Genomic DNA, 12,799 nt, shown 5'->3' with positions numbered 1-12,799 from the left:
GATCTCCCCAAAAAATGTTTACTATGTAAATGCTCTGTGGTAGGGAAGGGGTTGTGACAGCAGAGGATGAGGGAGACTAATGAGGGGGTGTCAGCTCAGGGACTTCGTGGCCCCGTGGGCTGCACAGCTAGGCTGACCATTCTCTTCACTTTCCACACCATCTGCTTCTGAAGGTGGTAAGGGCAACAGTCCTTCATATATTTACTCTGGTATGTGGTTTCTAAAAGAATTGATTTTCATCTTTCAGCCACTTTTAGGCTTAACCAGAATTTTCCTTTTCCTATTTCCTAGAAATAACCATGTAAGATAGTTTTCTCTTTGTTTCTTTTTTTAGCGCTACTAATCCATTTTCCAGTCAAATATTTTACAACAATTTTCTAGAATCAGGTTTTTAATGTAATGTATATCCGTAGGAATCTGTTCCTAGATTAATTTATGAATTGAAGAATGCCCTCATCTGTGCACTAACATTTTCCTGGTTTTCTCACGCAGGGTCAGCACATGTCCATCATCTATGAGGATTCAAATAGCCCCCGGCCAGATCGACTTCATCAGGGCCGTGTGCAGCTGGTGGAGGTAAAGGGAAAAACTAATTTTTTGCTTGCTTGTTTGTATTGTTTTTAGGCCACCCCTGGCAATGCTCAAGGATTCATCAAGAATCACTCCTGACGGGCTCCATATGAGATGCCAGGGATCGAACCTGGGTCAGCCATGGGCAAGGCCAATCCCCTACCCACAGTACTCTCACTTTTAAAAATGTGGTATTTCTTTTTTTTTTTTGGTTTTTGGGCCACACCTGTTTGACGCTCAGGGGTTACTCCTGGCTATGCACTCAGAAATTGCCCCTGGCTTGGGGGGACCATATGGGACAGCGGGGGATCGAACCGCAGTCCGTCCTACGCTAACGCTTGCAAGGCAGACACCTTACCTCTAGCGCCACCTTCCCGGCCCCAAAATGTGGTATTTCTTGATCCTTATTTTTTTTTTTTATTTTATTCTTCCAAGTCACCAGGGTATTTTTAAACTTATTTTATGGGTTAAAAAGTTACTGTATTTATTTGAATGTTATATAAATTTAAAATAAAATATATATTATGTGAACTCTACAGTTTCATTCCCACAAGATTTTGTTTTGTTTTGTTTTGCTGTGTTTTGTTTTCTAGGTCACACCCATCAATGCACAGACCTTACTCCTGGCTCATTCAGGAATTGCTCCTGGATGTGCCAAAAGTAATTGGGATGGGGTTCTGGGGATTGAACCCACGTTTGTTGAATGCAAGGCAAGCACCCTCCCCACTGTACTATCACTTTGGCCTCAAGACGTTATTTTTAAGTCTGAAGAGATGATTCAGTGGGCAGGATGCTTGCCTTACATGAAGCCAATCAGGGTTCAATCTCTAGCACTGCATGTGGTCCCCTGAGCTCACCAGAAGTGATCCCAGAGTGCAGAGCCAGGCATAAGTCCTGAGTATTACTGGGTGTGGCCCCTCCAAAAAAAAAACCAAAAAAACTTTACACTATCTTTATGACACTCAGTATTGTCTCTTCCATTTTGTGAATTATTCTTGTCTTTTAAGCTCTGTAAGATTGTAAATATTAGGATGAAGCTCCCTCTTACCCTTAGGCTTCTCTCAGTCTCAACAATTTAGTGAATATCCAACAAATGCTTTGGTCAAACCATTAGAAAAACCACAAAACATTTAACCCCCAAGAAATGAATAATATTGTACTATTAAATTTGTCTGGTACCTTAAGATATATAAAAATTTACTAATGGGCTGCAGTGGTAGCACAGCGGTAAGGCATGTGCCTTGCACACAGCATCCCATATGGTCCTCTGAGCCAGGAATGATTTCTGAGCACAGAGCCAATAATTTACTAATAAATAAAACAAAATATTGACACACTGTCAAAAATTATTATTCAGGGATTCAAGGTCACTGTGGTCAGGCATGCCTCTGGTCTCCTGCTTCTATCCTGTAGTTTCCTGCCTCCTGTTCCAGTGTTGTAAGAACAGAACTGTAGGTTGAGGTTCCAGGTATTTGGCATATTCTGTCCTGTTCTGCAGGGCAAAGTTCCACATCTTGGAATCTCTTCTTAATTTCGTTTTGTTCTAAGTTGAAATTTCTTTCTTAGTGAGGGCATCTCTCTGACTTCCATCTGTTCGGGTATGCTTCTTCTGTGCCATGTTGATCAGGGCACTATGGATGCTTTTATAATTTATCCAGATTTTGTTGTAGATTTGGCTATGATCACATAATCTATGCAAAAAAATGGGAACTTTTAAAATTCTTTCAATAAAGCCATTAAGTACATAATGAGCAAACACAAGGCAAACTCTCAGAGCCTTGTGCTCAAAAATGTCATTGGAATATTACTCAGCCTTAAAAGAGAAGGCAATCCTGTCACATGCTGGAGCAAGAGTAAAACTTGAGAGTGTGAGCAAAATGAAACAAGTCATTTTTTAAAAAAGATAAATATTGCATTATACTTAGATTAAATCTTCAAGTAGTAAAAAAAAATTAAAGAATCAGAAAGAATGGTTTCCAGGGGGTTGCATGAGGAATAAATTAGAGATAGACCTCAATGGGTGCAGACGTTTAGTTTGGTGAGAGAGGCAAAATTCTAGACCAGACAGTCTAGATGGTACAGATTCATAGTGTTCAACAGTATCCTTATAGTTGAAATGATTGTTCTGTGCATTCTGCACCATCTTGCTGTCCTCCTTATGCCTTTCAAGTATCTGTTCTGTGACTTGTTCTCTCCACATCTTTGAAATCCCTACACATGAGCCTGCTCAAAGCATACTTTGCCTCTCTGTTTTCTTGTGCAGAGGAACTTCAGACACACCAGCAGCGGTGCCCCTGTGTCAAGGGAAGAGTTGATGACTCTGCTGTCTAGACTGGAAGGTGTGCGCCTGAGAGGCCTTTACTTCACTGAGACGCAGCGACTCACCCTGGGCGAGGTGGGGCTGGAGGAAGCTTCTGACTCGGGAAGTGGACGCCGAGCGCATCATGTGGAGAAGTGTGCCTGCCCCCCTAACTACCAGGGTGACTCATGCCAGGTTCGAATTCCCCCCCCCCCCCCCCGCTTCCACCCCGGGAAATCCCAGCCACTGCCTGGTGCTGCTGGAGATGGCTGGGGACTCTCTCCATTCACTGCACAGGTTGCTAGTCTAAAAGTTCCTGTAGCTCACTTTTAGGGATCAGATGCAAAAAGAAATCTCAGGGTGGCAGATGTCTTTTCCTAGCTTTAGGACTCAAAATAAATACATTTTTCCTCTAATTTTAGTATAGGAATACAGTATCAAGTAGTTAAGATCCAACATGGGCATTAAGCCACTGTTCTTGCTTTCTCTAAGGCTTCCAACCAGAGTGGAGTGGAATTAATCAGTAGTTCAGATTAGGCAAGAATCAAAGTTGTGTGAGGACTTTCAGTGCACTGGAACAGGTGCCTGTAGCCACTTCTCCCTACAAGTGACAGCTGACCATGCCCGGTCTCTCTAGGACTCTTATCTTGCTTGCAACATTCAGTCCACAAGTGCCCGATCTCTTGGAGCTGCATTAAACACAGCTCCAAGGAAGGAGTGGAACCTCTGGGTTAGCACCCTCCCGCCTAGGGCGTCTTCTCCGCATGACTCAGCCTGTGATTTACAGCTGCACTAATGGGCCAGTGCCGTCTGCAAGGTGAGGTGGGTAGAAGGTGCTGCATGCCCCACCTCGCAGGAATTACAGAGCGGTGCGCTCGCTGCCCTGTGGGACTGTTATGTTGCTCTCGCACAGGCTGACTCATGCATGAAGTTTACAGGTGGGGCCTCCTGCCACAGACAGCCTGCCTTCCCTGAGTCAGGCGGGCCTGGGCACTGAGCAGGAAGGGCAGGTATAAGAGACAGAGGAGGAAGAGGTTTGTGTGCAGCCAGCAGGACGTCCAGGGACCATGGTGCCCCCTGCAGTGAGGTGGTCAGCCTGGTGCCCTGCCTGGCTGTGGGTCTTGGGAGCCACCCTAGGCCAATGTTTAGGCACCAGTTCACAGCAGCAAAGGCTAGCCTTTCTCCCGCCTCCCGGCCAAAACCGTCTACAAGCAAGTTTGGTGGAATTTAAACCCAGACAGGTAATGTCCCCTTTAAGTTGTGGTTGGCGTTGGGTATGGGGGTCCCAGCTTTGTGATATTTTCAGTTAGAGGGCTGGAGGTGTAATGGGTGGGCTGTGGGACAGGCTCTGACCTTCCCTCCCGTTCCTGATGACTGACATTTATTACAATGCCTGTCAGAGTTGCTCTTTTGAGCTGTTAACAGCCCCATAAACATCAGGCCACCTGGAAATGCCCAGACAGCTGAGCATTTGCTTGTGGGCTGTTAATATTCTCTGAGACTTTGTGTCCTTTCAGGAAATACCCAAGTCCTGGCAACAAAAATATTCATGCCTGCAGGCTTCCAAATTCTACTAGGAAGAAAATTTCAAATGCAGAATCAGTGAAATACATGGTTAGGAAAATGATGAAATCAAGTTTGTACAAGATCTAGTGTCTGTGCTTAAATTTGCTGGGCATTAAGTCCTCTTAAAGACTTCTTTCTTTTCCTTTGTAAACTCTCTGGATTTTACTAACATATTCAAAGGGAAATAGATCCTTGTGCTCTAGCATAGGTCTGGAAATCTAATGTAATACTACCATTAATTTTTTGTAAACATTTATTAAAAAGTTATAAATTATATCTGGAAACATCAAGTGAGGAAGTGATCTTTCACTGAAATAATATATAGGACATAGTCACCTCTATTTAGATTAAGTATTTCATATAACATGAACATTTGAACTAAATTTTTTGTAAAGTATGGATTTTGTATGCTTTAAAGAAGTGAGAAAATCATTCTATTTTAGTAAATGACATGTTTCGAGTCACACTGTTTCAGACTATTTTATATATTGATATATTTGATATATTTATATATTTTATATTTATATTTATACATTTTATATATTTATATATACAGCTTCTATTTTAAATCAAAGGCAAGTTAAGGTGAGTGATTTAATTTTGTTAAGAAGTCTATCCTCACCACAAAGCACATTAGGTAAGGATTTCTCTTAAAGTTTACATTGTCATAACAAAACAGATTTATGTCTTTAGACAATTTGTTCTTTACAAATTATAATTATTTTATAAGCATGGAATAGGATCTATGATGATAATTATAAAGTTATTGTCAATTATTGGTAAGAATTATTTGTTTGTAGTTATGACCATAATTAGCAGCATTTTATTCCAAAGTATCTCTCATACAGGCTTTCAACTAAAGAACATTCTTTTCATACTTTGCTACTCCTTTAGACAAGCCTATTCACATAACACAAATTAATCTAAATTTTTTGCAATATAATCCTCTGTCTAAACAAGGTTTTTAATAGCTAAAAGGAAAAATAGATCAGAAACTATAGTCTTGTTATTGTATTCAATCTATAGTCATTGATAATTTTGCAAGATGTTAAGTGCCAGTGGTAGGGATATGGTCCTGGAGAGTATACTGGCTTATTTCTCTAGATCTTTTCCCTTTATTGTTCTCTCCCCTACCTAAGAGTTTCAAGTAAAAACTTTTTTCTTCACAGTCATGAATGAATGAGATAATTCATTTCTAGATTTCCTTTGATTGTAGTTTTAGTGTATTACAGAATTATTAAGTGCTGCTTCAAGAAGGTTAGATAAAATATTCTAATTTATGTTGAAAAAATTCTAGGTACTTAAAAGATAGAAGCTAGAAGTAACATCTAATCTAAACCAGCATACTGATTAACTCTGCTTAAATAAAGAAAATATCCATAATTGTTTTTGAAGCAGAGAACTAAATGCTTTCTAATATTTAAACTCAGGTAAGAATAATAGCTTTTTTTTCTGACTGGAGACATTATAAGTTAAAATATTTTTGTTTAAAAATAACATTTTGAGGGTCGGAGAGATAGCATGGAGGTAGGGCATTTGCCTTTCATGCAGAAGGACGGTGGTTCGAATCCCATATGGTCCCCGGAGCCTGCTAGGAGCAATTTCTGAGAGTAGAGCCAGGAGTAACCCCTGAGCACTGCTGGGTGTGACCCAAAAACCAAAGAAAAAATAAAAGGGCCGGAAAGATAGCATGGAGCTAAAGTGTTTGCCTTGCATGCAGAAGGTCTGTGGTTCGATTCCCGGCATCCCATATGGTCCCCTGAGCCTGTCAGGAGTGACTTCTGAGTATAAAGCCAGGAGTAACCCCTGAGTGCTGCCGGGTGTGACCCCCCCAATAATAACATTTTGGAACTAGAGAGCTAGAACAGTGGGTAAAGAGCTTGCCTTGCAAGTGACTGACCTGGGTTTGTTCCCTGGCACCCCAAATGATAACTTGAGTCCCTCCAGGAGTGATCCCTATGTATAGAATCAGGAGGAAGTCCTGAACACAACTGGGTATGCACCCCCCCAAAAATAAAAAATCTGTTAATTTAAAATAAACTATCATTCTTTTAACCCATATGAAAAAATGTGTAATATTAAAAAGAATATGTTGTGGGGCCAGAGAGATAGCATGGAGGTAAGGCATTTGCCTTTCATGCAGGAGGTCATCGGTTCGAATCCCAGCACCCCATATGGTCCCCCGTGCCTGCCAGGAGCAATTTCTGAGCTTGGAGCCAAGAATAACCCCTGAGCACTGCCGGGTGTGACCCAAAAACCACAAAAAAAAAAAAAAGAAAAAGAATATGTTGTCTATTAATACAAATAAAGCAGTATAGAACATGATCATTCCCAGAGATTCCCCCAAGCAGGGTCTTTGTGTGTTGAGTTGGGAAAGTTCTTATGAAGAACATCAAGCCCTTTCATCTACCCCCCAATTCTTGCTGCTCATATCTGTGGGGTGGCAGTAAACTGATTCTACCAGCTCATCATTGTTATATAGATAAGAACAAATTCTCTTTAGTTTCCTTTTCCATCCATTTTGCCTCCTCAACCAACCTGACTTGGAGAGGACCTGGCTGCAAAAAAAAAACTTGACTTTGAAGAGACTTAGAGTTTCTTCTGTTAAGGACTGAACACTTGATACTCAGTCTCCTTTCCTCTGCACCCCTTAATTTTCCCTCAAACAAATGTCATGAGAAGGACCCCCACTTCTACCCTCAGCCCTGCACATTTCCTCTTCTCCGTGTACAACCCAATACTCGAATACTCCCATCCCCATCGTATGTAGCACAGAACCAAAAGAGCATCTCATCCCAAGTAAGTTCACTAGGTGAGTGTGTGAAACTCAAAACTGATGCATCATCAAATGGAAAGAACATACTTATATGCTTAACAGCATGGTCATTTACTTTGGATAGTAATTTACTTTCTTTTTATTGACTAAACTCTTTGCTTGAAAAATAGGGTTGCAGCCCTGGATATTACTGGGATAACAATGGATTATATCCTGGACGCTGTGTTCCCTGCAGTTGCAACGGACACTCAACTCGATGCCAAGACGGCTCAGGAATATGTATCGTGAGTAACTGATGCTGTAACATGACCAACAGGCCACCTGAGTCTCCCCATGCCCCTACTATGGGCTGCAAGATGTCATATATCACATGTTCTACCAAAATCCTGATAGGTTTGATAAAATAAATACTTTTTGAATATAGGACTGTGGCATTATCATACTGAATTCTTTCCATTCTACTGTTTTCCTCCATTTAACATGTACCTTCATTGGAGAATACATGTCTGAACAACTGAATGCAAGGCTTCTAAATCTCTGCTTTATTAAATCCTATGAGGGGTGGATCCTGGAACTGAATTCTTACCATTGCTTTGTACTCAAGTTGGTAGGGGTGAGGATGTTGTGGAAAAGCAATTGGGGAGAAGGAAATGCTAAAAAGTCCTTAATGTCTGTAGCGTAGGCATGGGAAAACTATTATTTTTAAATATTTTAGAAAATCTCCCACAGAAAATTAGAACCTTTGGAAATTTTCCATTTGCATTCTGAAATAAAACGTTTTAAAAATTCTGCTACCGGGGCTAGAGTGATTGTAGAGAGGGTAGGGCATTTGCCTTGCAGGTGGCCAACCTGGGTTCAATTCCTAGATCCCCATATGGTCCCCTGAGCCTGCCAGGAATAATTTCTGAGCACAAAGCCAAGAGTAATGCTGGTGTGTTTCTGGATATGGCTCAAAAGAAAAAAACAAAAAACAAAACAAAAAAATTTATTGCCGTCCTCTGATTTTTCAAAAACCCTCTCCCTGAGGACCAGGAATCCTTTAGTTAGAAGAAGAATAACCAAATCTAAGGCAAGCAAAGAGCATCAGCACCCCTAGAAACACCAAGCCCTTGGTTTTGTAGAACTCTTTGAAAATTTATTCTGGCACATTTTTCTTTGCATTGTGTAATGCAACTAAAGTGCATCTTGACTATTCACCTTCCCGACTGTATGAGGCCAGTGTGTCCCAGTGAAATGCTTAGTTTACAAGATTAGGACAGGCTAGGACAGGAAGCTATTATAAAGAGCCTGACAGAATATTCTGTAGGGTTTTAACTTTTTAAGTTGAAAAAAATAGAGAAGACATTGAGAAATTGTTTTTTCAGCTCACAAGTATTCATACATAACCCATGCTTCATACTTCTATTGTGCGTAACACAGGTAGATACTTTAACAAAAAAATAAATATTTATCTGTCACTGAACCATTGCTAGATGTTGAGTCCACTGTATAAAAGTTGCCAAAAATCAAAGAGTTTTCTCTTGAGTACATTTATCCTGTGAATGGATCACTAGTGAGTCATAATTCATGTATTTTCATCAGCAAAAAGATTTTCTTTCCCATTTCATTTCTTTGTAGCCTTGTCTTCACTTGTTCACTTGTCCCTCTAGAAAGGACTTACTCAGAAAACCCTTACTGAATATTTGCTCTTGTGGAAAGTATGGAGCTGGGTGCTGGGGGTAAAGCTATCAGACATAATCTTTATTCTTAGGAGACTTGTCTTGTGGGAATGAGCCAGCATACACACAGACATGCGCGCGCGCACGCGCGCGCACACACACACACACACACACACACACACACACACACACACACACAGGTTTAGAGCCTCTGTCCTTGCTCATTTAGATGCTTCCACAGAGGCCTGAGTGTGGATATGGCTCTCAAATGTGGCCACAAGATGGGATCCAAGGTTGTTACCCTCCAACTCCCAGAGCAGTGATAGAGGAATCCAGATATCTTTCCCACCCCCAGATAGGTAGAACTCCTACAAATAGACCTCTACCTTGAAAGCAGAGTCCATTTTCAAAATCTGACAATGTCACAGCACATATAAATCTTCTATAAGTCATCTCAAGTATGAACTTAGTGATATGGGTTGGAGGGGAAGTGATATGTCCCTTGTCAGCTACAGGGAGTCAGGAATTGAGAGTTGTCCACATTCTATTAAATTCAGCCTCTGCCTCCATCCAAACAATTTCTCACCGTGTTTCTGCTTTAACCAACTTCCCATCCTTCTGCCCTTTTTCTGTAACCTCTCATCACTACTTGTATCTCCATGCCTTTCTCTTCTCCTTTCATTGGGGTTTTCTTCATCTAATTCCATGCACTTGAGTTCTTCTCCCTCCTGCCTTAGGATGATTGATTTGAAACTCAACTGAGTGAGGCTTTGCAAAGAGATTTTTTTCCACAGTAAGGTATTTTTACAACTGGTCCCCTGAAACACAAATCACCTCATGTATGTGAGCAAACACTGCAATGCTCCTGCAGGACTGAAGTTCTGTGCTCTTGGGGCCCTCTGCCTGGATTGCCCGTTCCTCTCATTTCTTGTTAACTCCTTTCCTCTTTCCTTCACCCATTGGCCTCCAGAAGGTTTCCCCTTAGATTACAGAGGGGCCTACTGGCCCTCTGGTTGTCCTTAGGAAATGTCAGCAAACCTCTGCATTATATTTTCTATGTATTTAATGTCTGTTCACAGGGTTCAATCAACGTCCAGTCATTGAACTCTCTGTGCACAAATGCAAAGTAGTTGGGCATCAAGTGGAGGTAGGAGAGCATAACCATATACTTACCCATCCATGCATCTTTCTATTCATCCATCCATCTACCCATTCATGCATCCAATAATCCATCCATCTTTCCATCCATCCATCTACCCATACATACCTATCCACCTATCCATCCATCTATCCACCAACCCATCCATGCATCCATTCATCCATCTATCCATTGATTTACCAATTTTCAATAAACCTTGACAGATCCCTAATAAAGCTCACACACTGCAGTGTGGCTTTTCCCCAGTGTGCAGGCCACAGGAAAACCCACAGTATGGTGTTATTTTTTGGAAAGAGAAAGAACTGTGTCAAGGATGAGCTCTCCAGTGATCATATAGTTAATATTAACTTAGGAGTAACATCCTACTTTAAAGCAAGACCTAGCTTGATTTTTAAATGCTTACCAATTATTTGTGTGTAGCATATATTTTCATCTGCAAAATTAGCATATTAATGAATTGCTTGAGTCTTAGTTTTTCAGTAGTTCCCAAATGATAATTTGTTGAACTTGAGGAAGCAGATGACAGACTTTGCCACTCAGAAGTGACCCTCATTCACTCCTGATCCAAAATGCATAGTGTTTTTTCAGCCTGGAACTGGGTGTTATTTAAAAACTCATAATCATTAGAGATTTTCACTCAAGCACCAAATCTGCCTACAGTAGCAAAATACGTAAGTAAAATTTAAAATTATACTTATTCCGTGGCATATAATTAACCTAGAGTTCTCTGCATTTTTAAATTCCCATTGCATGGAGTTTTCCTGATTATTTTGTACATTTAGTTCTCTGTTGCTAGCATAAAACCAAGAAGAGTTATGTTAAGTTAAATATTCTACAAAATTAACACATTCTGCTTGGTTTTATGTCAGCAGATTTCTCAGTTGCAAAGTTGAATCATTCCAATACTGTACCAAAGAACAACTTTAATTGGACATTTAATTTGATATGAAACTCATTAGATTTACATAAACAAAAAGCTTAATTAAAAATTCTTACTTGCTTCTTTAAAACTTTGGAATCAAATCAAATGCTTTCACCAGCTACAATGCATTTTTTTTATTGTTTTAGTAAATTCCATGGTCTAAAAACATTTCCATCTTATTGTTCTTCCATGTACCATTATTAAGTGTTTGAACAAATTGAACTCATTTCCATAGAAATTTTTTTATTTTTGGTTTATTTGGGTCACACCCAGAAGCACTCAGGGGTTACTCCTGGCTCTACACTCAGAAATCGCTCCTGGCAGGCTCGGGGGACCATATGGGATGCCGAGACTCGAACCACCATCCTTTTGCATGCAAGGCAAATGTCCTGCCTCCATGTTATCTCTCTGGCCCCTTCATAGAAATTTTTTAAGAAAAAGAAAAATAGGAGATGCATTATTACTGCATTTAAAAAAATCCTCCAACAACCCTAGAAAATGGAGATCATTTAATACTACACATTAAAAATTATAATTGTATAAATCATATACAAATATAACCTATTTACTTTCAAGCATTGGAAATCAGAGGTAAAGGGACTTGTCCAAGATCCTATAGCTATGAAATATTGCTCTGGGATATGAACCCAGTTTCTCTTTGCTTCTTTATTCTCCCAGTGGCAGGCACTGAGTAACTATGGAAGGAAACCTCACTTCTCTATTTTCTAGCACATTGCAGATTCAGATTCACTTGAGTTATAAGTGTGTGAGTAATTAAAGTCACAGTGTCCTTGAAGTGATCAGTATTAACAGGCTGCTATTGATTGTACTGTTCATCTGTCCCAAGAACTGCCAACATAATACCGCTGGTGACCACTGTGAGCGCTGCAAAGACGGTTACTATGGGAGTGCCCTGCATGGGTCCTGTCAGGTCTGTCCATGTCCTCATTCAAACAGGTAAAGTGGGAACTTGAAAATAATCCAGAGAAACAAATTAGTTTGGTGGTTACCTAAGATAGGAAGAGAAGTTATGGCAAGTGACTGTTAAACATATGGAAGTCTTTGGGGAAGCAATGAAAATATTACAAGTTGATTGTGGTAATGGTAGTACAGTTCTTTACATATACTCAAAAGTCATTGAATTGTATACTTTATGTGGGTGAATTATAGATGTATGAATTCCATCTAATAACAAAGAAATTACATAAAAGCAAAACAAAAAATTTCAAAGCAACAAAACAATTTTTTCCAAGTGGTAAGCTTCTTGGTTTTCCCTTTTGCTATTCATTCAATGATAAAGGAATTTGTCATTAAGCACTCATTATAGAACTATAACTTTCTGGGGAAAAAATGAAGTTCATAAAACTGGCAAAGACTAATCTTAGGAGATTTGACTTGTAAAAATAAAGTGTGGGGAAGGAGTTGGTACATTGAATAACAATGCTTACTGTGGAGCAAGCAAAATAAGACAATAACTATGTGAAGCAAGAGTTGGTGTAAAAATCAGAAGATACTAATGAAGAATCCATTGTGCACAGGCTTTGGAACCAGGCAGGGTAGATGGCTGATGGTTCATTTGGTACAGTAGCCTAGAAATTGTCTTAAAATTACCAGCTGTCACTTGACTTTTCTGGGGATACATATTTTGAAATGTGCACCTTGCTTTACCATTTATACATTTGATACTCCTTCAACCTGCCCAGTCCTGCAGCTTTATTTGGAAAGGTTGTATCACTTGACTCTTGCCCAGACTTGTTTCAATAGAAGCTAAAGAGTTGAAAGCTGCAAAATTTCCAAAGTGCTTCAGAAAAGGCTTTCAGTTTACATTGCAAAGAGCACTGTTATTATC

At 40.0% G+C, this 12,799-nt stretch overlaps 1 protein-coding gene across 1 annotated transcript in view; it reads left to right on the top strand.

Moving 5' to 3' along the window:
• The window catches only part of LAMA3 (laminin subunit alpha 3), a 241,196-nt gene that overhangs the window by 167,199 nt on the left and 61,198 nt on the right, over nt 1–12,799 (top strand). The window contains exons 38-41 of the mRNA XM_049770908.1: nt 493–576; nt 2,834–3,064; nt 7,382–7,495; nt 11,798–11,907. Of these exons, the coding sequence (XP_049626865.1) occupies nt 493–576; nt 2,834–3,064; nt 7,382–7,495; nt 11,798–11,907 (539 nt within the window). The remainder of the gene's footprint in view (nt 1–492; nt 577–2,833; nt 3,065–7,381; nt 7,496–11,797; nt 11,908–12,799) is intronic.

This window comes from Suncus etruscus, chromosome 3 (assembly GCF_024139225.1).
Source record: "Suncus etruscus isolate mSunEtr1 chromosome 3, mSunEtr1.pri.cur, whole genome shotgun sequence".
In the NCBI taxonomy this organism is placed as follows: domain Eukaryota; kingdom Metazoa; phylum Chordata; class Mammalia; order Eulipotyphla; family Soricidae; genus Suncus; species Suncus etruscus.
This window is presented reverse-complemented; position numbering and strand designations above follow the sequence as displayed.